Consider the following 22,362-nt stretch of genomic DNA (forward strand, 5'->3'; position numbering starts at 1 on the left):
TACACTATGTTTGAGAACAGTGAATCCTAAGATGTACCTTGTCTTGCTAAGGTTGAAAAAAATGCATATGTAAACAGGAGTGACATGCTAACAGGAATAAACATGGACTGTAATGAAGGGGGTGGATTAGAATCCACTGGTGCTTCAATGTATATGTAATGATTGATTATAATTAAGGTATTAATCAATATTTTTCCTTCTAAATATCAAACGAGTTGAATGACTTCTCTGGAGATTTTACTTTGTTTATATAAGTTACCAGTGTGATTACTGAAATGTTCTTTTCATGTATTCTTTAATGTCTGTATTTGATATATGAATGCAGTAACAGTACTTGCTTATTTAACCCAGCTTCCAGAAATGAAATAGGGACTTGTTTTGTGTTTGAGAAAGGTCTTCAATGTGTTAAAACATATAGGGGTCATTGAAGCCAATAGTTTAAGGGGCCATTTCTTTGTTAAAGCCTTACTTTCCAGTTAGACTAAAGTTTAGCTATCCTTGAGAGAAAGAACCCATTATCTTGATGTTTTGAGATGACTCTCCTGTTTATAGTAAGAGCCTGGCCAAATCCAACCTTGGAAAAGCTGTGTGTCGGTGTGTGTGTTAGTCTTCTTGGTTACATGTTAAGGAACCACTGGCATTATTGGAGATTGACGGAGTTGTTGTTCTGCTGGCGCCCAGCAACCCAAATCTGCGACCTTGAAAGTCATGACGTGCCTAACTTCAGCTGCATAATCGATGGAGATATGCTTCAGTCTATCTGTATATGTGTAGAAAATTACTGTGTTTATCTATTTCATAGCCAATAAGAATCATTCATCCTGTAGGCAATGACGTAGCTTAAACCTTGGAAATGGTATAACTGCTGTGATCTTTGTAACTGTAAGCGGGGTGGCCTACGAACTCCTGTGTGAGTCTTGAAGCTGACTTCTGCTGATGAAACTGCAAACTATCTTCAGTAAAACTTTTCTTTAATTTTTTATAATTCTGACTCCGGGTCTTCATTCTTCATATCTGGTTCTGGGTCTTTGACTGTATACCCCTTACAGTAATGATACTGGTCTTTGTATTAAACAGTGACAGTATGTTCTTTGAAAAGATTTCCGTTAGCACGGTTAAACTGACCACAGTGACCCAAAAGGTCATGGTGAAATGTCATCAGGCCATTCCGGACATCCTCAGGAACGGGGCTATCCTCATCATCTGGACAATTCTTAAAGTTCATCAACATGTTCACCTGAATATACAGAGTTTATACAATTTTAGCTTTTTCTTACAAAAAAGTATATATACGAGTCTGTGTGTGTGTATATACATATATGTACACATGCATAGCGGCTATTACAGTACCTGTTCTTGTGGAGGGGAGCGGAATTCGCGAGTCTTGCGGGCTGTTTCTGCAGCACTCATCGTAAAGGCCTGCATGAGCTCATTATATCGCTGTCTCTGATTGGTCTGCACCTGGTTGACAAACCTGTCTGAGAAAGCGATAATGGCTTCCACTCTGTGACGCAGCTCACAGTCACAGAAATATTGCAGGAGAGTACACATCTAAGGATGAGGAAGACAAAAAGTAAGACAAAGAAGTAACACATATGAAAGTCTTCAATCAACAGTACTTCACCTGAAGTTTAACAGACTCAGGAAGCTTCATGTGCAGCAGTCCCTCTCCCACATCCTCCTCTTCCTTCACTTCTGCCTCAGCTGCATCAGTTTCTTTCTCAGCTTCTCCATCTGTTGCTTTCTCTCTGTCCGTTTTTTCCGCAGCATGTTCGTCCTCCTTCCCTTTTTTTCCCGCCTGCTGATATTCCTCTTCCTCCTCAGGTTCAAGCTCATCCTCCTCAAGATCTTCTTCCTCATCCTCTCCCATGCCTTCATCCAATATCTCTCCCTCATTTTCATTTTCTACGTGTTCTGCTTTTTCTTTTACCTCTATTCCTTCCTCTTTGCAGACCAGTTGTTCAGCACCTCCAATTTTGGCGGCCTCCAGTTCTTCAGCCTGGCTCTCTCCATCACTGAAGACGGATGGTTCGATCAGCTTCAGGATGTGCTTAACGTCGTTGTCATCAAACACGCCCATTATGAGCAGGGTGCTGATTAGCTTCAGGATTGGCACGAAGTGGAACTCAACGCTGCCTCCTACGGGATCCCGCATGGCCTGTCCACCGTCCTGCACGGCTTCAGTAAGCATGTTGAGGGCATGGTCCTTAAGCATCTAAAGTACAGAAGAAGAAGAGTCAACAGCAGAGAAATTAAAATGTCAACTTTGTGGCAGTTTTCACAAACAATCAGTGTTATTTTAGTATCATTGAGATCCTGTTATAGTTTTCATTCATATTTTGAATAATTTTTTTTATATTTTCTTTTTTTCAGTTTTCAAATGTAACTATAGTTTTGTTAATTTTGTCATTTTCATTAGTTATTTTTTATTTCAGTTTTAGTTTAAATTTTTTAGTACATCAAGTTAAACTAAATAAAAAAAGGGAAAAGCTGCCTTGGCAACATGCTGAAAAAAAAATTTATAAAGTTTTTTAATATTTTATTTTGTTTCAGTTAATTTATTTCATTTCACACAGCAGAATTCGTTTTTTATGATTTTAGTTTTAGTTAAAGTTTTAGTTAACTATAAAAACCCTTGCTTCTATCTCTTTTCCTCCCCCTACCTGTAGAGGTAAGATGGGGCTGAGAGTGTAGAGGTCTGCATTAGTGCCCACAAACCCAGTTGGGGCAAAGTGAAGTTTGGGGCGCAGGCAGGTGGTGAGCCCGACCCCAGGTAGCGCATGGGCCTTCTCAGCGTCTGAATAGAGGGTTATGCTACGTGTCTCGTCCGTCATGGGCACAATGAACTCCTTATTGGTCATGAGACGGTTGCGCTTGGCAGACTCCAGGTGCATGGAGATGAGCAGGTCGTAGTATCCGCTGCGGATGGGGCCGGGCAGGTAGGTGTTCTCGATGGCGTAAAAGAGCTGTGATTCGTCCACGTGGCTGCAGAGGGCGTGTGCAACGCGGTTGTTGCCCAGTGCGCAGACAGAACCATACAGTTTCAGAGTGTGGTAATGAAATTTCATCAGGTCTGTGCGCTCTGACAGTTCCAGGATGTCAATGCACCTGGAAAAGACAGGAAGTGATATCAAATTCTGCCACTTGTTTAATCCATTACATTTTTCTTTGTACACTGAATTCATTTATTTCAAAGGATCAAGGAAAGTTTTTCAAATTTCTAATGAAATAAGCAGGAAATATTTGCATACTAATGTAATACCTGCTTTCTTCTGGAATGTGCAGCGCCATCATAATGAGAGGTTCCATGCATTGCACCTTCCAGCCCTGCCTCTCACTCACACGGCCAGTTTCAGGGTCCAGAAAGTGATTAGGCATCCGGCTCCATATGACAGGTGTCAACATCTGGACATCTAGCCTGGGAGGACACTGAGGGACCGGGTTCTTATGGTCGCTGCGGAACATGGCCGCAGAGATGGGCATAATGTTCTGGATAAAGTATGGTAAAAGAAGAATATGAAAAAATATCATTTTATTTCACAAAAAAGGAGGCAACTTTAGCACTAAGATAGTGACCTTTAGTTTGCCGAGTTCCACCTGTATCATGTTCTGGCTAGATGGCAAACAAAACACAGCAGGGAAGAGCTTAGTGTTGGGTTCCACCTGAAACACAGAGAAACAGCTTAATTTCACATTAAATAGACATCAATTATGGTGATTAAGTATTTTTAATTTCCTTTAGGTAAATTAAAGAAGTCAAATGTTTTAAATATTGGAATTAATGAGTTTTCTATAATAATAATGCATAATGATTTTATTTAGGAGTTTACATAATTGGTCATTTGTTGAATGTGCTAAATAAAAATATATAATACATACATAATATATATATTTATTATATATTATTGTGTTTTGATGTTTTGATTGTTTCTTGGCTGTTATATTGCTTAGGTCCTGCAAATAAGTGCGGCAAAACAGCTATTAGCTAGAAGCATATATATATATATATATATATATATATATATATATATATATATATATATATATATATATACAGGTCCTTCTCAAAAAATTAGCATATTGTGATAAAGTTCATTATTTTCCATAATGTAATGATAAAAATTACACTTTCATATATTTTAGATTCATTGCACACCAACTGAAATATTTCAGGTCTTTTATTGTTTTAATACTGATGATTTTGGCATACAGTTCATGAAAACCCAAAATTCCTATCTCAAAAAATTAGCATATTTCATCCGACCAATAAAAGAAGTGTTTTTAATACAAAAAAGGTCAACCTTCAAATAATTATGTTCAGTTATGCACTCAATACTTGGTCGGGAATCCTTTTGCAGAAATGACTGCTTCAATGCGGCGTGGCATGGAGGCAATCAGCCTGTGGCACTGCTGAGGTGTTATGGAGGCCCAGGATGCTTCGATAGCGGCCTTAAGCTCATCCAGAGTGTTGGGTCTTGCGTCTCTCAACTTTCTCTTCACAATATCCCACAGATTCTCTATGGGGTTCAGGTCAGGAGAGTTGGCAGGCCAATTGAGCACAGTAATACCATGGTCAGTAAACCATTTACCAGTGGTTTTGGCACTGTGAGCAGGTGCCAGGTCGTGCTGAAAAATGAAATCTTCATCTCCATAAAGCTTTTCAGCAGATGGAAGCATGAAGTGCTCCAAAATCTCCTGATAGCTAGCTGCGTTGACCCTGCCCTTGATAAAACACAGTGGACTAACACCAGCAGCTGACATGGCACCCCAGACCATCACTGACTGTGGGTACTTGACACTGGACTTCAGGCATTTTGGCATTTCCTTCTCCCCAGTCTTCCTCCAGACTCTGGCACCTTGATTTCCGTATGACATGCAAAACTGAGCAACAGTCCAGTGCTGCTTCTCTGTAGCCCAGGTCAGGCACTTCTGCCGCTGTTTCTGGTTCAAAAGTGGCTTGATCTGGGGAATGCGGCACCTGTAGCCCATTTCCTGCACACGTCTGTGCACGGTGGCTCTGGATGTTTCTACTCCAGACTCAGTCCACTGCTTCCGCAGGTCCCCCAAGGTCTGGAATCGGTCCTTCTCCACAATCTACCTCAGGGTCCGGTCACCTCTTCTCGTTGTGCAGCGTTTTTGCCACACTTTTTCCTTCCCACAGACTTCCCACTGAGGTGCCTTGATACAGCACTCTGGGAACAGCCTATTTGTTCAGAAATTTCTTTCTGTGTCTTACCCCCTTGCTTGAGGGTGTCAATGATGGCCTTCTGGACAGCAGTCAGGTCGGCAGTCTTACCCATGATTGTGGTTTTGAGTAATGAAACAGGCTGGGAGTTTTTAAAAGCCTCAGGAATCTTTTGCAGGTGTTTAGAGTTAATTAGTTGATTCAGATGATTAGGTGAATAGCTCGTTTAGAGACCCTTTTCATGATATGCTAATTTTTTTAGATAGGAATTTGGGGTTTTCATGAGCTGTATGCCAAAATCATCAGTATTAAAACAATAAAAGACCTGAAATATTTCAGTTGGTGTGCAATGAATCTAAAATATATGAAAGTTTAATTTTTATCATTACATTATGGAAAATAATGAACCTTATCACAATATGCTAATTTTTTGAGAAGGACCTGTATATATATATATATATATATATATATATATATAAACTCAGCAAAAAAAGAAACTTTCCCCTTTTCCGGATATTTGAAATAAATTTAGTAAAATCCAAATAAGCTTTACAGATCTTTATTGGAAAAAGGGCTTGTTCCATGCTTGTTCAATGAGCCATAAACAATTATTGCACATGCATCTTTAGACACTAACAGTTTACAGGCGGTAGATAATAAAGGGTAAGTTACAATAACTTGTAAAGCGACACTAAAGATACCTTTCTACTGACACTGAAAAAAAAAACAGAAGAAAGATGCCCAGGGTCCCTGATCACCTGCGGGAACATGCAATAGTCCTGCTGCAGGAGGCATGAGGACTGCAGATGTGAACAGAGCAATAAACTGCAGTGTCCGTTATTGTAAGATGCCAAAGACAGTGTTACAGGGAGACAAGAAGAACGTGACCCCACCTTCAGGGACTCTTTATTCCATTCCTGTTTGTCAAATGTCTGTAAAAACGTTTTATGTTTTGCACGTTAAGACATTTGCTTGAAATAAAAGCAGTTGAAAGTGAGTGGACGTTTCATTTTTGCTGAGTTTATAAAGCATCTGATGCTCAATACTGTCTAGTAATCTTATTCTGTACTACACTACTAACCATCTAGGAGCTGCCTAGCTATGTTTTAAAAATCATTGCACCCTGGTAAATGAACAAACCACACTATTTACTTTTTCCAGTCACATTTTCAAATCAGAAAATGTAAAAATCTACTTCAAATTTACCTAGTTCCTTATGTACTGTTCAGTTACAGGAAACAAGTGAAACCTAATTCACTCTGGCCACTTTATCTTACCTGGTAGAACGCGTGGATCTCTTTGCCATTGGCTGTAAAGGTCATCAGTCCTGTGTCCAGGTCCACCAAGCAGCCAATCACAAAGTCCTCCTGGCTGATGCGTGTTTGCTGCGAGCTGCTAAATTCTCCTCCCCACACCATGTAGCAGTTGCTGCGTTTTACACTGAGGGAAGCAGAAAAAGAGACAGGCTTGTGCTGAAACATGTAAAGTAACCTCCAGAATGACTTATTAGGGGGAATTTCAGGATATAAAATGGCTAAAGTTAAGCCTGCTTCCTTACTAGTCATATTCTGGCGAAAAATGCACTAAAATATGTAGCAGTATGAAGCTATATACTAAAGTTACCTTAAGTTGAGTTACCTGTCATGAATGTTGCCTTTATCGTCCCCAACCGTAACAGTTACATTTCTGACTTTACAAAGATCAAAGTGTGGATCGTACAGGTGGTAGTCAGGAGTGACCCAGCCTACCCATACTCCACTGGGCTCCTGTCCGGCAAATACTCGGACTGAATAATAATACTGTTGGGATGAAAAGAAGGATTTTCTTGACAGGACAACATTATCATGCATCAACACATTATTTAGATGAACTTCCGCTTACACAGATATTCAGTAAGGGAAAAATTTTTAAAGTTTCAACCATACGGTAGTTGTGTTTGAGATTATATCAGCATCGTCTCGATCATCTGGGACAACATCCTCCATCAGACGAGGCACCGTTGGAACCACCGGTGGTGGGGTGAATGCTGCCTTCTTCGCCTTGGAAAAAAACCTGGAAATCACAGATATTTTATCATTTCTGAATCAGAGGACAAGATTACAGATACAATCTCGCATCTATCTTCTCTCACCCTCTCTTTTTGCTCTTCTCTGTGGTGGTGTCCTTCTCATTTTCACCCTCTTTGCTGCCAGGAAGCTCTTTAGGGACTGAAGGCTCTTTTTCTTTCTCATCTTGCTCCTTACGAGTGGCTGACTTCTTCAGAAGTTCAAACTCAGATTCGGGGTCCACCTCAAGAGCTTCATCCTCAGGGATAGTGAGGGTTCGGGTGAGGGGTGAAGCTCCCACTGGCACTTTGAAAGTTTCGTGAAATTCTATGGGCATGCTGAGTCTAAAGAACAGAAGGTCCGTGTTGGCATTCTGAGATCCAAATGTCCTATGAGTCAGTTTCAGGCAGGGGGCGCTATCCACTGTTCCATCCACACGGCACACCTATTGAAGCAATCAACAAAAAAAGAGGACTGACAAGTGTTTATTGATATTTTGAATTAGCTTTTATTTTTATATTTTCAGTTTTCATTTCAATTTTAGTGCGTTTGGTAATGTGTTTTTTTAATTTTTATCATTTTTGTAATATTTTCTATTAATTTATTTTGGTAACACTTTATTTTAAGGTGACAGTTACACATTACTACATGTACTTACTGTAGTAATAACAGTCAATTATGCAACTAACCCTAAACCAAACGCTAACTCTATAGTAAGAACATGCAGTTAATTAATATTGCTCCGTACTTATTTGAGTAAGTACAATGAAACTACGTCACCATAAAATAAAGTGCAACCTTTATTTTTATTTCAGTTTTAGTCATTTTAGTACTATAACTTATTTATTTACTTAGTAGCTAAGGCAGATTAGCATGCATTTATAAGGGATTTTCAGTGTGTTTTTACCTCAATATGAGGGTGGTCCATTGGTACAGGCACAAACTGGGGCAAGCTTTTGCTGAACCACATGGTAATATCTCTCTTCATGTTGATGGCGAAGGGCTCGAAACCTTCCTGCAGGCCACAGATTGTGAAGTAACGCAGGCTGCTCACATTCTGCCCAAGGTTGATACGGCCCACCTGGGACAGCCCAAGACTGCATACCGGGATGAAGCCTGGTCAGGAGAACAGACATATTATTAAATGTCACAGCCAACTAACATCTCAATATCATTCCTCTTCGTGACTCTTACCTTCTCCGATCTCAATGTCTTTGAAGGCCATCTCAGATCCAGAGTCACTGATGAGCATCTCACCATTCAGAGTAAACATGATGTTCTGCTCTGGCAGGTCGATCATGCAGCCCACAACATCACCAGACTGCCACTGCCGGCCAAATGGCTCATTCCCTATGTGCCAACGCTGAGCCTATGGGTAAAAATCAGGAAATTATATTATACAGTACTGTTTTGATTTTTGAAATATAAAAATGACATAAAAATTGAAAATAAACATTTATAATGTTACAAATGATTTAAAATAAATGTTGTTCTGAATTTTTTCTGGAAAAAAAAAATCCTGTAAAATAATGTTTCCCTCAAAAATATTACACAGCACATCCGTTTTCAACATTAATAATAAGAAATGTTTCTTAAGCAGCAAATCAGCATGAATGATTAGAATGATTTCCGAAGGATCACGAGACTGGAGTAATGATGCTGAAAATTCAGCTTTGCCATAGCAAGAATAAACTACGCTCGAAAATATTTTCAATTAGAAACAGTTTTTTAAAATTGTAATAACATTTCGCAATATTACTGTTTTACTGTATTTTTGATCAAATAAATGCTGTCTTTTTCTGTTAGAATTAGAAACTTCTTTCAAAAACATTAAAAAAGATCACACGGACTTTTGAATAGACTTTTGAATGCTAATGAATGACAATATTTCCTTTCTTTGGTGGTGTGATGCTAAACAAAAGTAATAATTGTCAATATTCTAATGAATATCGTAAAGACCATACTCTAAGCTTGTGCAATAATGCTTGTGGAGGGTTTCCTAAAAGAAGCCATTAATAATACTAATAAAGTTTCAGTACCTTGAACCCATTGAAGACATAGGCTAGGTCATCTGATCCCAGCTCTCTGTCTGCATGGACGTTTGGTCTTGCCCACCCAACTCTCATCTCTCCCACTGTTACCGCCTCAAACTCAAAGTACCATTTCCCCTGGGTCATCGCGTAGGATTTCTCTGCCCTGAACACACGGATCTTATCACTCCGACCACTGCCATTCCCATGTCCACCTGGAATAAATGGTCACAGAGGTTTAGGCGAGTAAAAGTTTATTAATACAAAACTCATTGGATGACTTTAAGTTCCCTTTGTAGTAGAATTCTTCAAGAGTGATATGAAGAGGTTGATTTGGTGCATGATTAGATGGACACTCACTGCTTTCCTGGTCAGGTGGCTCAATATTGTAGCCATAACCAATCAGAGTTCGTACAGCAGCACATACACTGTCACGATTGGTCTTTTTTGTCTTTTCATCCAGGAGAATGTATGGCACAAGACGGGGGTTGCGCTTGTTCACAATGTCCTAAAAAAAAGCAAAATCAGAAAAAAATTAAGCAAACTCTACAGAAAGATCAGAAGCTGAAATGGTAATCTCATAGAATCTTCTAAATTTAGATATAATTTTTTATTAATAATGTATATTGTGATATGTTTAAATGTTTTTTGAAGTACTTCTCTCAGAATATGGATGAATGTGAGACACGTAAAGGATCAGCCATGCTCTGGAAAGCATTTTTACTCTTCCTTATTTTTATTTTGTTGCTACTAAAAAGTGACAAAGTGTACACCTACAGTACCTGAACAATGCTGTAAGTCCAGCCTTGGCGGACACGGTCTCGAGCCCAGACATTGTGTCCATTTTCAGCCAGCCTTTCCACAAGTGTGTTCTGATTCGGTGTCAGTTTCACATAGTTGAGGTCCAGAGGAGCAGGTTTGTATCCATTACTTTGCATATACCTAAGAATTAAACAGAAACTATTTTAAGTTTAGGCATCATTATTTTGCTTTTTCTCTCTATCATTTTGTCATTAAAATATCTATTATATCAGTACCCGTTGTTGTTAGCATACACTACGAGTGTTGGGAGTAATGCATTACAAGTAACAAAAGTTACGTAATCAGATTACTTTTTTCAATTAACTAGTAAAGTAATGCATTACTTTTAAATGTACAAAAAAATGTCCGAGTTACTTTGTCAAATAAGAAATGCAAGTTACTTTGTTTTCCCATTTATTGACAGCTGTAAGTAATTGTAAGTAAGCAAAGGCATTGTGCGAGTTGTGTAAACATGATGGTTATTGTAGTTCTAGACTAAATCTGAGCATACAATTACTCATCTCAACAGTTACTCATCAAAAGAGTTTCAGTATTCCTCTAAATTAATAAAAACAGTGAAATTCAAACTCAAGAATATTCCGCAAACCTGCAATAATTATGTATGTTAAATAAAACAAATATACTTTATATATTTAATCTGACTTTAATAACAAATATTTCTGACCCCAAACGTTTGGAAGGTAAACTAACACGATTGTACCTTTTTAATTTAATTAAAACTACTTTATTAGTGTTACATGATTAGTGGTGGTTATTGAGATATTCTGTAATACTGACGTTTTAGGAAGTTTGATCTTCTTCAAGTTCTCCTCTGCTTTCTCGTCTCCCATGCCTACGTGACAACCTAAGGCCAGAAGAGTCCTATAGACAGAATCCAGAGAACCAGGGGTTAACTAACCACACAGCAACAAACATATAAAAGCTCAGTATTTCACTTACTTCAGTGTCTCTCCAGACATTGCCAAGTTGTAGTTCTTCTCAGGCTCCGGGAGGCTTTGGAAGTCCACTAGACAAGGATGCAGCTTCTTGTTGTCATCACGAAACTGAAAGAGTGGGGACAGCAAACAGAGAGTATTGAGTATGAATTGAAAGATGTTAATTGTGCATTTAGTATTTTAAAATAATCATTATATCCTTCAATTGTATTTCATATTCATAGACTCACTGGTCCATAAGTCCAGCCCTGCTCAATTCGAGTAACGGCCCACAGCTCGTGGCTGTTCTCAGCCAGTTTCTCTCTGATACGCTCTAGGTGAGGAGGAAGAACAATCTGCGGAAATAATTTAGATGGCAAAATCAATACAATACACGTCACTTTATTTACACAGACCTTTAATTGTATTCTCTGAAATCCTACCTGCACAGTGTCCACTGGGCAGGGTGTGAAAGCAGTGTGGGAGAGAGATTGGGTCGGCCCCAGAAGGTTCCGGACATCATTGAAGTCATGCTTGTACTCTTTAATGGGCTCAATCCGCAGCTTATCTCTGGGAAGAACTGCCTCATAGCATGGGGCATAACCTGGAGGTGGGAGGAATTTGAAGTCTCCATGCCGCCCACCAAGGAGAAACCGAACTCTATGAAGTGGAATGCATTTTTGAATTTGTCCTATTAGATTTAACATGTAATTTGTTGAAAAATCTAGCCTGGTTAAAACCAGACCCTTCACAGTCGTAACTGAGTTAAAGTCTGGGGAAGGTTCATTGACAGCTCATTTCCAAAGGGGCGTCACCAACGGACGTCGCTCAAATGCCTCTGGGCGCAATTGTATAGACCTTAAAACCAATCAGAGCGATCGTCATCTTGTAAAGCCCGCCTCAACGTTTGTGATTGGTGCCTCGATTTGGAAAGATTGGAAATGAGCTTGAATGGGCTCTTCGCCAGACTAACTTGCAGAGCAAATCTAAATTTGCCGGAAGTTCGTCTGGGTTTTCCCAGGCTATGAAAAATCAGCTCTTACTTGATCCCAGCTGAGAAGCTGACGGCAGGGAAAAACAGACCGTCGAGATTGAAGTTCTCGAACATGCCTTGAACGGGATGTCCATTAACACGGAAGGAGATGCTGGGCACGCTCAGATCCAAACAGCAGCTCACCACATCCTCAGCTGCGAGAATGTGTTGATTGGGTGACGTCACCTGACGTGGTACGCGACCTGATGAAAGCATAATTCTATAGATGTGCTCAGTGAGATATAACATGTGCTGGAATAGATTGAGGAAGGTAATTCTAACCTGTCCACAGTTGTAGTCCATCAAAGCCGTACGAGTAAAGATCATCTCCAACTCCATTGCTCCCCCATCCCTCTCCTCCTCCGGGGTAGGGGCTGTAGCCCTCAGTCAAAGCCCAGCCAACACGAAGGTGACATGCCTGAGCGGTGAGGAATGACTCCACGTGGTCTACGATCAACTCGTAATACCACTTCTTATATTGTGTAGAGCCTTCACACGTGCCCAGAAAAATGTTGGGTCTCATACTGCAAAACATCAAACATGAGTAAGAAACAAATGCCTCAACAGATAACTTTAAAATTTAATTTGGGTTGTACTGAGTCAGACCTGGTGACATAATTGATGATGTTGGTCTGCAGGAGAAGATCACGGCCCGGAAGCAGATTCTCAGTGATCAGATTCTGATTGGACCTCACGGCAACACCGTTGCAAACACATAGAGAGCAGAGTACATCTAGAACCTACAAAAAAAAGCCACAACAGAGGATGTGGTCAGATTCGATTGAAGAAAAGCTTTAACCTAGATTGCGAAAAGATATCAACCTTGTGATTGCGTCCATGTTTGTCCAGAAGCGCGATGATAGATTTGATGTGGTTCTCCTGGATGATGTTAAGCACCTCAGGGCTTTCAATAAGGATACAATACAGTACCTCCAGAATACCTGACAATTAAAAATATGCACATATACACTACCGTTCAAAAGCTTGGGGTTAGTAAGAATTGTTTTCTAAGAAATGTAATTATTTATTCAGTAAGGACGCATTAAATTGATCAAAAGAAACAGTAAAGACATTAATATTGTAAAAAATATTTTCTATTTCAAATAAATGCTGTTCTTCTGAACTTTATATTCATCAAACAATCCTTAATCACGGTTTCCTCTGATCAGTCAACTGGTTTCAACTTTGATATGAAGAAATGTTTCTTGAGCAGCAAATCAGCATATTAGAATTTCTGAAGGATCGTGTGACACTTAAGACTGGAGTAATGATGCTGAAAATTCAGCCTTGCCATCACTGGAATAAATATAGTAAATGTAAATATAGTAAAATATTTAATATTGTAATAATATTTCATTACATTTTAAAAGAAAGTTAAATTATATTTGTCAATGCTCTATTACTTTTTTTTCCAGTTTCTTATTACCTGTGATTAAATCCATGTAAACTCAACCCCTAATTGTCTGTTTTTTTATGACAAAGGTTCTTAAATGAATCTCAGAGGACTCTATGTGGACTCTCAAAGGATAAATGATGGCTTCCTACCTGAGGATGCCTCTAAACGATCCAGTTTGCTGACAAGCCAGTCAAGATTATCACAGAACAAAGCACAGTTTGCCCTGTTTCCTCTAATCAGAGATGCTATAAAAGAAAAAAAATGACAAGGGCATTTCCAAAAACACTGAAAATAGTAAATCATGAAGTGCACCAGTGTGGTTAAGATTAGTCTGTATTACATGATTCAATCATGAGTAAACACAGCCATACCCAGCAGCTCATAAAATAAGTTTACAATCTCTTTCCAGGACTCAGCTGCATCTTCCCCAGCAAATTCTGAGAAGTGGGCCGAAGTGTTGTAGAAATTCAGCCGATCAACGCAGTCCAATACGAGAGTGATCATGCCCTAATCAACATTGACATTGGTAATTATGTTTGGATGTTTTTGTAAAAGTTATACGCAGTGAATGTAAAGACAATATATTTTCATTTGCATAAATAAAATTTGGTTTATCTGTATTTGCAAGCATGTCTAACCTCCTCTTGAAATAGATTCTGACGGTTCCTTAAAGAGCGCAGTTTGGTCTGCTTCTCTTCATGTTCAAGCTCCTCGTCAGGAGGGCGGAAATAAAAGATGAGATCCTGCAAGGACAGAACAATGGAATCTAGAGGCAGAGATGGGGACGGGCCTGGAGATTTACTTTTCCCACTCAGAGAGTCCAAACCCCTGTAACACAACACAAATCAACAAAAAAAATAATAATTTACCCATAGCCTGATATTTACCCTTGATAAAACAACACAATTTTTTATTAAACCAGTGTTAATGGTGCTAAGTTGACTATATGGTCTCAACATCTGGTTAGGCTTGTGTGTTTTGATAGGGTGGTTTAGGATTTTTCAAAGAATCCTTAAAGATTACAATTTGCTGCAATCTTAGACCAGATCTACAGCTGTATGTGGACGTACTTAATGAACTGAGTGAAGAGTCCCGCAGTGCTGTAGATCATCCTAGCAGCCTGGGATTCTGCTGTTTGAGAGCGGGCCACAGTCAGAGCATCGTCCATGTGACCTTCCTGATGCAGTATTGCCTGAGGAAAAGAAATGCACATATTAGAATTGATTGAATCTGTGAATTCTGCAGTTTTAGGTTTGCTTAGGTCTGTGAATTTACACTACTGTTCAAAAGTTTGGGCTAGGTAAGATTTTTTTTATGTTTTTGAGTATAGTCCCTTATACTCACCCAGATCAAAAATACATTAAAACAGTAATAATGTGAAATATTATTACAATTCAAATAACTGTTTTTATTTTAAGATATTTTCTAATGTAATTTATTCATGTGACGGCGAAGGTGACTTTTTCAGAAATTATTCTAATATGCTGATATGAAGCTCAAGAAACATTTCTTGCTATTAATAATGTTTAAAAAAGTTGTGCTTCTTAATATTTTTTGTGGAAACAGTAATACAATTTTCTCATGATTCTTTTATGAATATAAAGTTCAAAAGAACAGAATTTATTTGAAATAGGATTTTTTTGTAACAATGTAAATGTCTTTTGCCGCCGCCTTTGCTCGTTTTAATCCATCCTTAAACAAAAGCATTAATTTATTTTTAAAGCAAACAATACAGACCCCAAACTTTTGAACGGTAGTGTACATTAGGTTAAAACTCATACCTTTCTCTTCAGTGGCCCCAGTCGAGCAGACTTGGCATCCACTGAGGCATATGTGAGCCACAGGCTAGTAGAAACATGCTGCACAAAGCACATGGACTCTCCGTACTTGATCTCTGGGATCCCCATTCCTTCCACGTCACGTTTCTGAGCCACCTCGGTCTTCTCCTGCTCAATCAAATGACATACAAAGTTTTGACATCAAAGATAGATAGAAAACATTTTCAAAAGAGCAACCTCCCAGAGAGTATGTTATAAAGCTGAGAGTATTATTCAGACCTTAGAAGCACGAAAGCAGAAAGCAGAGTTCTTCGTATTCGCTTTTTCCGGGTCCACAATCAGGAGTCCTTTCTCCTCATCCAGGCACAGATACCTGCCTGTTGTGATGTGACGCACCCTGAAGGACTGACCCCACTTCATGTGGCTACCACTCCACCTGTGTACAATGAGATTGAACATCAGCTCTAAAAGAGAAAAACATTATTTTTGCTTCTTAAGGCTCTGCTGATTTATAAAAATAGCACCAACCCAATGCGAAGAGGCTCCAGTCTCCAAAGAGATCTGGCGTGGCTGCACACGGCTCCACCTTCATAGTGTGCATTTCTGAAATTTCATGCAAAATAAGAAAAGATTGACTGTGGTGTAGATTAGCTGTTTACATACAGTAGTATATGGATTTCTATCTCACCGTCTCTGGTCATCGCCCTGGTCAGCAGCAGGAATTGTTAAACACTCATCCATGTGCCCGTGGAAAAGACGCAGAACATGCCCTCCAGTCAGATACCCTGAACCAAGGAAACATCACAAAATAATGTATAATGTTTGTTGTAAAGGCACTTTTAAAATTGGTCTACAATGCATATTGATATTGGTAGCATAATGCATATTTGTTTAACTGGGGAAAATAAGTAAATGAAGACATAAATATTAGTAAAGTAATTTTACAGTTGTAATTTTTATTCTTATTTTGTTTTTATTTAGTAATTTTTATATTTTTTTACTTCATCAGAATGGTACGAAAATTGGTAAAGGTTTTGGCACTTGCAACAATTCATACAATATATAGTACATTCATTTCATGAAAATAATAAATAAATTTGAACACCACATGGTTTAAATAAAGATTTTAAATTGCAATTTTGTATATATATATATATATATATTTTTTTTTTTTTTTTTTTTTTTCAGCCCTAAAGCATTTAAAATGTCCCAAGTTTTATGGTAAACAAAATGTGGGATTTAAGAAAGCTTGTACTTTAAGCTTACCCTCTGCCAGCTCACAGCCAGAACAGACTGGGTTCATGTTCCAAAGGGTCTGCATGAAAGAAGCATCCACCATGAGGTCTCCGCTGGCATAGGACAGGTGCTGTTGATGGGACAGATGTTTCAAGTGAAACTGTTAGGCTCCATCTACAAGAGATTGTGTTGACTATATAGAAACGGGCCTTACCAGATATCTCTCAGAGGACACGCTGACCAGGATGAGATCATCGCCCACCCTGACCTTCTCACCCTCTGACCTCTGCTTGGATGCAGGGTGAATGGTCCACCAACATGCCTCACCTGGAGGGAGATTTTCTTAAACTCAGATTTCCCTTTTGTATTTTTGCAAGCACTCAGTATATTTGAGATAACAATCCCCTAGAAATCAAACACCTGTCGAGTCCTCCTGCAAGCCCACGTCAAAGGCCAGCTTGTCTGTGAGTGACCTTGATGTTGTCAAACAGCTAAGGTACTGCATCATGCAAAGAGATGGTAATCAATAAAAACAGAGGGAATACATTTTTATTTCGCTATAGTACATTTCTCTTAAAATACTCATCCAGTGATGGCCTTTATGTGTACATTAAAAAATTTGACCTACCATGCTAGAGTGAGTGTGTCTGAGAAGGATTGCATGGCCATACAACAACGTGCGGTGGCCTCCTCCTTGTGAAGACTAAAAGAAGGTGGAAAAACATGACCATAAACAATTCAAGAGTCTATGTAGATATGGACAAATCTATATATATATATATATATATATATATATATGGTTTTTGTCACAGCAATAACTGAAAGATTAACACAGAATTGCGTTAGGTGAGTAAAGACTATGAGAGGACAAAACATGTTCTGTTACAGTGTTTAGCATCAGGGTGGACTCAGTTATAACCCGCCTTTCCACTGTCTCCGACATTAGTGATGAATGACTTCTGGCCTGCCTTTTGTCAGAGATAGTGACAAGGCGGCTATAATCCGAGGTAGAAAACACAGCAATAAGAATTAGCAAAATTCAAGGAACATTTTGAGGCAAAAACGGAAACCTACCCATTTGTCCAAATCGACTGCCTATAGTATGCAAAAGAGAAAACAAGGTAAGGAGGACAAGACATTTTCATGCATTTCATGGTTGTTTGGGCACAAGAAGTAATTGAATTTGAATTGAGTTGGTTTGGTTTGATATTAAAGGGATAGTTCACCCAAAAATCTAAATTATGTCATAATTTAATACTCATTGTAATGTAGTTCCAATTTGATTTTAATATTTTTGGGTGGACTATCTCCTTTTAAGAGTGACCCCATTCCTGATGTATGCGCTCTGAACAAACCTCATTAAGATCATTCGTGTTAGCCAGCATTTCCTGAAGGGCCCGCACAGATAAGGACTGCTCCAGGATAAAGCAGCATATGGCCAGATCAGGAGGAACATTCTAGAAGGACACACAAAAAAAAACAAAAAAAAACGTGTACATAACACTGGGAATCCAAAACAGTATTTCATAAATTCATTTAAGAAAAGCATACCTGGGCATTAGATGTAGTTTCCAGAAAGCACAAGCGATTCCCAAAACCCTCACAGGACAGACAGAGTTTGATCTGCTCCTTCAGGATAGTAGCGGTGCACTGTAGAACCACCTGGTCATCCTACAAAGAAAATAAATGTCAGGATGTCAGTCTTTGGGTAATATATATCATGTTTTTAAAGAAGACTAAACATTTCAGATTAGTTAAAGGGTTAATTCACACAAAAATACAAATTCTGTTGTCATTTACTCAACCTCATGTCATTCTAGACCTATTTTTTTCTGCAGAACACAAAATACACTTTGATAAAATGTTGGTAATCCAACCATTTTGGTGCTTTTTGGCTTCCATTGTATTGACAAAAACAAACACTGAGACATTTCTCAAAAGATATATATTTTTTTGTGCTCCACAGGAAGAAAGAAACTCATACAGGTTTGGAACGACATGAGGGTGAGTAAATGATAACTATCCTTTTAACATTAGACAAAAAGCTATCAAAATTGAAATGTAATTTATTTTATCCAGTGCCTGAGTACTTTCCGGGGCACAATCTCACGCAACCTTATGATAAACAAAGACAATATTTTGTCGATGCATCATCTGATAAAGAGAGTACTAGGAGTAAATCTCAATCTTTGCTTCACAGAAATCCAATTAGGTTCAGTATTGAATATTGCCACTTTCTGAAATACTGCTTTGGACAAGTCATTGATGTTTTATTTGTAACAACATGCCCATAGCACACATCGCTGCTACATAACTTTGTATTTGTAACCTTGATCAAGGCAGCAAGCACTTAATCCTGAATGTGGCTCAGGTTACAGCCAAAACACATGTGAGGAGGCTTAGATGGGGCCTGTCTAAGAAGAAAGAAAGATGGCTTTATGTATTAAATATTTTCAAGTTCTAAGAGAAGCAAAGTTATTTGATAGGTTATATGAAAATCGATTTATTTGATCTTGATACATGCGTGTAGTGGTGCTACTAATTCTATGTGCAGTACAACACCACCGTCTGTTACTCTATTGCTACAAGTTGACCTTAAAAAGACTTGATTTAATAGATAACCTCATTACTGTTGCATTGATTCAGTTCAATATTTGTTGTATGAATATACAATGTTTATGTAAAATTGTCAGCATTTATATGATTATATGAAGATGAAGCCTGGCTTTATAGACAAATTTGGGGCAGGTCATGTCCTTGACAGGCGAGTCTGCATTACAGTGTATTAAGTATGTAAGTGTGTCATCTGCTGAGATATTCCAGGGCTGGAATGTAACCCAGTGGGCCGTGGAAAACCCTGTCTACACCGACACATTCTGCTAGCAACCTGAGACACAGCACTTCTGTTATAACAATATAGTCATTGTGAGATCGCAATTATAACATTTCCATTTAATAAATGGCAGAATACGTTTTGATAATATATGAGAGGGAAATGCAACAAGCATTCATTTTACTTACATACCAATCATCCCATTAAAATATTTAAACTTGTTGTTGGAAATACATGTTTAACAGTTGTTTTTTTAAGACATTAAAGTTACCATCAAAAACAAAATTGGCATTTTTAGTTTTTTATGGAATGCTACTGTATTATAAATTGTTTATTCATGCCCATCATTTTTTTACATTCATGTTCTCTTTTTTTAATCAAAATAATTTCAATCAAAAATCTTTCATCAAAATAACTTCCCTTCCCACTTGCAGCCTCATCTATTCTCTTCTCTGATGATGATGTTATTTACTGGCGCGAGGACTGTCTCTCACATGACATCACAGAAATAAGCAAACCACAGCAATCCAAAAATACAATCAATTCCTGATGGACAAAATCATGTTCCGCCCAACATTTTTTTCTTGTTCGAGAAGCCGTTTCACTTCTATATACAATAGTAACTTACGTTTCATGCCTTCAGCAAGGAAACATGAAATTGGTCAAAAGTGACAGTAAAGACTTTTACATTGTTACAAAAGATTTCTATTTCAAAGAAATGCTGTTCTTTTGAACTTTCTATTCATCAAAGAACCCTGAAAAAAATGATCACGGTTTCCACATTAAATAGCACAACTGTTTTCAACATTGATAATATAGGAAATGTTTCTAGAGCACCACATCAGCATATTAGAATGATTTCTGAAGGATCATGTGACCCTGAAGTCTGGAGTAATGATGCGAAAATTCAGCTTTACCATCACCGGAAATAAATTATATTTTAAGTTGTTATACAAGATTATTGTTTTGACTATTTCTGATTAAATAAATACATGAATGAGCAATAGAGATATCTAAAAATATATATATTTATGTGCTTGTATAAAAGGAACGTGTACATTTTTAGTTTTCACGTTTTAAAATCAAATTTTTATTTTTGCCGTACACAATCACATAGTGACTGTGTGACAAATACAATTTTAGAAGTATACTATTCAATGTGTGTATTAATATGAGGTCATAAAAACTGGATAAATGAAATTTGAAAATGCATAAAGATTTTGAATATTTGTTTTAAATGGTCTTCAAATAGTTTAGCATGTCATCGCTTACTGTTTGAAATGACAGCAACCCAATTACAGTTTCACAAGCATTACATTATTTTTTAGTCAGGTTTCTCGCCTACTTGTCTCTCCCGGCCTCCTCCTCTATCCCTCTATTTCAGGCTGTGGCACCTGCTACATGCAATTTTCCTGGAGCCAGAGTCACACAAAAGTAACAGTGGAACTGTAATCACTGAATGACTGTTCATTTGGGACAATGACTGACAATGACTTCTTGTTTCACAATCACAGAATGTATCAAGAAACTTCATCTGATTTTCTTTCCTTATCTAGTCACCCATCAACTATCAACAAAAAAAAAGACGTAATAAAATGTTATTTACCAGACAAATTACACACTAGCATAATTCAAATTGGTCTACAAACTTATTTTCGATAATTTAAGCAGAGGACTTTTAGCTCGTGACACACAAAAACCACCCAAACTTTAGTGTTAAAGTTAAACAGTGTTCATGAAATGTTTCTGCTAATCAAACTCTAAATATGTGCTGAAAAGCTCTAGAGGCCGACATAAAAATAGGGAACATGGAATAGACTTCTTAAATAGACTGTAACAAACAGGTGTTGGTTCATGACGGGCCAGAACGCTGCTAATCCTATCTCTGTATATAGACTCAGAGCTCATAGACGGCAGCATCACAAACAACAGTACAGAACAGCACTAGTTGTCTTGATCTATGCTTCTGTATTGGTTGAACGCCATACAGTTAAAATCTCCCAGTGCATCCATTATAGGACTGATTGAGCTCTTGTTAGAATGACTCAATGTTCATGTTGACATAACCCCAACACAGCCAGGTCAGGCATTTACAACACTAAGGTCAAGCTATGAGTAAACATACACTACGGCAGTACTGGGCTTCACTCGCACATCTTAAATTCACAGATCTTTGTACTGTATATTTGAGCTAGTCTAGATTTATATCTTGGTCTTGGCAGTATGTAGTCATCATGCTTCTGTGCACAGTGCCAAGTGTAAAGTCATGTTTCAAACAGTGACAATCCAACCTCTGCACTGCACTATGTATAAATAGACAACAATGCCAGCAAATCCACACACCTGGTCATGTCACTCCATATTCATCCAAAAACATTCATGAAAACGGAATGAGAAAGCTGTCAACTTTAACATTGAACAATGTGTATTTAAGAAACAATGCCTCCTAACCCTTTGAGACAATACATTTCCATGACTTCTCCATTCATTGAAACATTGTCATATTTCTAATGCATACATCTATATATTCATTTTTCATAAGTCTATACATGCATTTTTTAACTAATCGGAGGTAAGGTATTCTCAATTTAACTCACTGTTCGTAAGAACTGGATTTCCTCTTCTCCCTCTGCTCCTTCTGCCATGGTTCAGGAGATTTACAGGTACCAGCAGGAAAAGTGAGTCCCCTCTTTCCTTCTTCCCAGCTGGGACAGATCCCAGCCCTAGCTTCCCCACTTCTCTTTCACTTCGGCCCACAGGCTGCCTGTGCGTGTGAAGAACTGAGACTCCAGCTCTGGTGAATGCTGTTCACAGAGAGCTCCGCTTTCTGGAGCGTCCTCTCGCTCCTCCACATCAAAGAGGAGGAGCACCAGCCTCATAAAACTAACATTATCACTCTCTGTCGGGCTTAATAGCTAAAGGAAATATTACATTTTTTTAATAATAATTCAAACTGGTTAAATTAGTGAAAATATTGTACCTTTCTTTTTAAAAACTTTAATTTGGATTTGTTCCTTGGATATCTAAAGCAAATAAATAATTTCACTCTAAAAAAAGAAATATTCTAAGTCACCAAAAAGGATTCTCAAA

At 38.2% G+C, this 22,362-nt stretch overlaps 1 protein-coding gene across 1 annotated transcript in view; it reads right to left on the reverse strand.

Moving 5' to 3' along the window:
• Nucleotides 1–22,135, reverse strand: part of ryr1a (ryanodine receptor 1a (skeletal)) — a 52,104-nt gene extending 29,969 nt beyond the window's left edge. The window contains exons 1-39 of the mRNA XM_077242308.1: nt 21,870–22,135; nt 17,991–18,110; nt 17,795–17,896; nt 17,514–17,534; nt 17,068–17,142; nt 16,860–16,938; nt 16,654–16,766; nt 16,470–16,569; nt 15,892–15,988; nt 15,732–15,806; nt 15,483–15,639; nt 15,207–15,371; nt 14,496–14,617; nt 14,064–14,253; nt 13,797–13,932; nt 13,575–13,670; nt 12,852–12,970; nt 12,636–12,769; nt 12,312–12,553; nt 12,040–12,232; nt 11,440–11,656; nt 11,248–11,352; nt 11,022–11,125; nt 10,860–10,943; nt 10,043–10,202; nt 9,621–9,768; nt 9,270–9,475; nt 8,425–8,599; nt 8,138–8,346; nt 7,317–7,675; nt 7,111–7,237; nt 6,824–6,984; nt 6,463–6,625; nt 3,577–3,663; nt 3,263–3,489; nt 2,664–3,108; nt 1,625–2,215; nt 1,351–1,551; nt 1,126–1,237 (exon numbers count right to left, since the gene is read on the reverse strand). Coding sequence (XP_077098423.1) covers nt 1,126–1,237; nt 1,351–1,551; nt 1,625–2,215; nt 2,664–3,108; nt 3,263–3,489; nt 3,577–3,663; nt 6,463–6,625; nt 6,824–6,984; nt 7,111–7,237; nt 7,317–7,675; nt 8,138–8,346; nt 8,425–8,599; nt 9,270–9,475; nt 9,621–9,768; nt 10,043–10,202; nt 10,860–10,943; nt 11,022–11,125; nt 11,248–11,352; nt 11,440–11,656; nt 12,040–12,232; nt 12,312–12,553; nt 12,636–12,769; nt 12,852–12,970; nt 13,575–13,670; nt 13,797–13,932; nt 14,064–14,253; nt 14,496–14,617; nt 15,207–15,371; nt 15,483–15,639; nt 15,732–15,806; nt 15,892–15,988; nt 16,470–16,569; nt 16,654–16,766; nt 16,860–16,938; nt 17,068–17,142; nt 17,514–17,534; nt 17,795–17,896; nt 17,991–18,110; nt 21,870–21,917 — 6,265 coding nt within the window. The 5' untranslated portion in view covers nt 21,918–22,135. The remainder of the gene's footprint in view (nt 1–1,125; nt 1,238–1,350; nt 1,552–1,624; nt 2,216–2,663; nt 3,109–3,262; nt 3,490–3,576; nt 3,664–6,462; nt 6,626–6,823; nt 6,985–7,110; nt 7,238–7,316; nt 7,676–8,137; nt 8,347–8,424; nt 8,600–9,269; nt 9,476–9,620; nt 9,769–10,042; nt 10,203–10,859; nt 10,944–11,021; nt 11,126–11,247; nt 11,353–11,439; nt 11,657–12,039; nt 12,233–12,311; nt 12,554–12,635; nt 12,770–12,851; nt 12,971–13,574; nt 13,671–13,796; nt 13,933–14,063; nt 14,254–14,495; nt 14,618–15,206; nt 15,372–15,482; nt 15,640–15,731; nt 15,807–15,891; nt 15,989–16,469; nt 16,570–16,653; nt 16,767–16,859; nt 16,939–17,067; nt 17,143–17,513; nt 17,535–17,794; nt 17,897–17,990; nt 18,111–21,869) is intronic.
• Nucleotides 22,136–22,362: the final 227 nt, after the last annotated feature.

This window comes from Siphateles boraxobius, unplaced genomic scaffold (assembly GCF_051911475.1).
Source record: "Siphateles boraxobius isolate OS27281-9 unplaced genomic scaffold, OSU_SipBor_1 25, whole genome shotgun sequence".
NCBI lineage: Eukaryota > Metazoa > Chordata > Actinopteri > Cypriniformes > Leuciscidae > Siphateles > Siphateles boraxobius.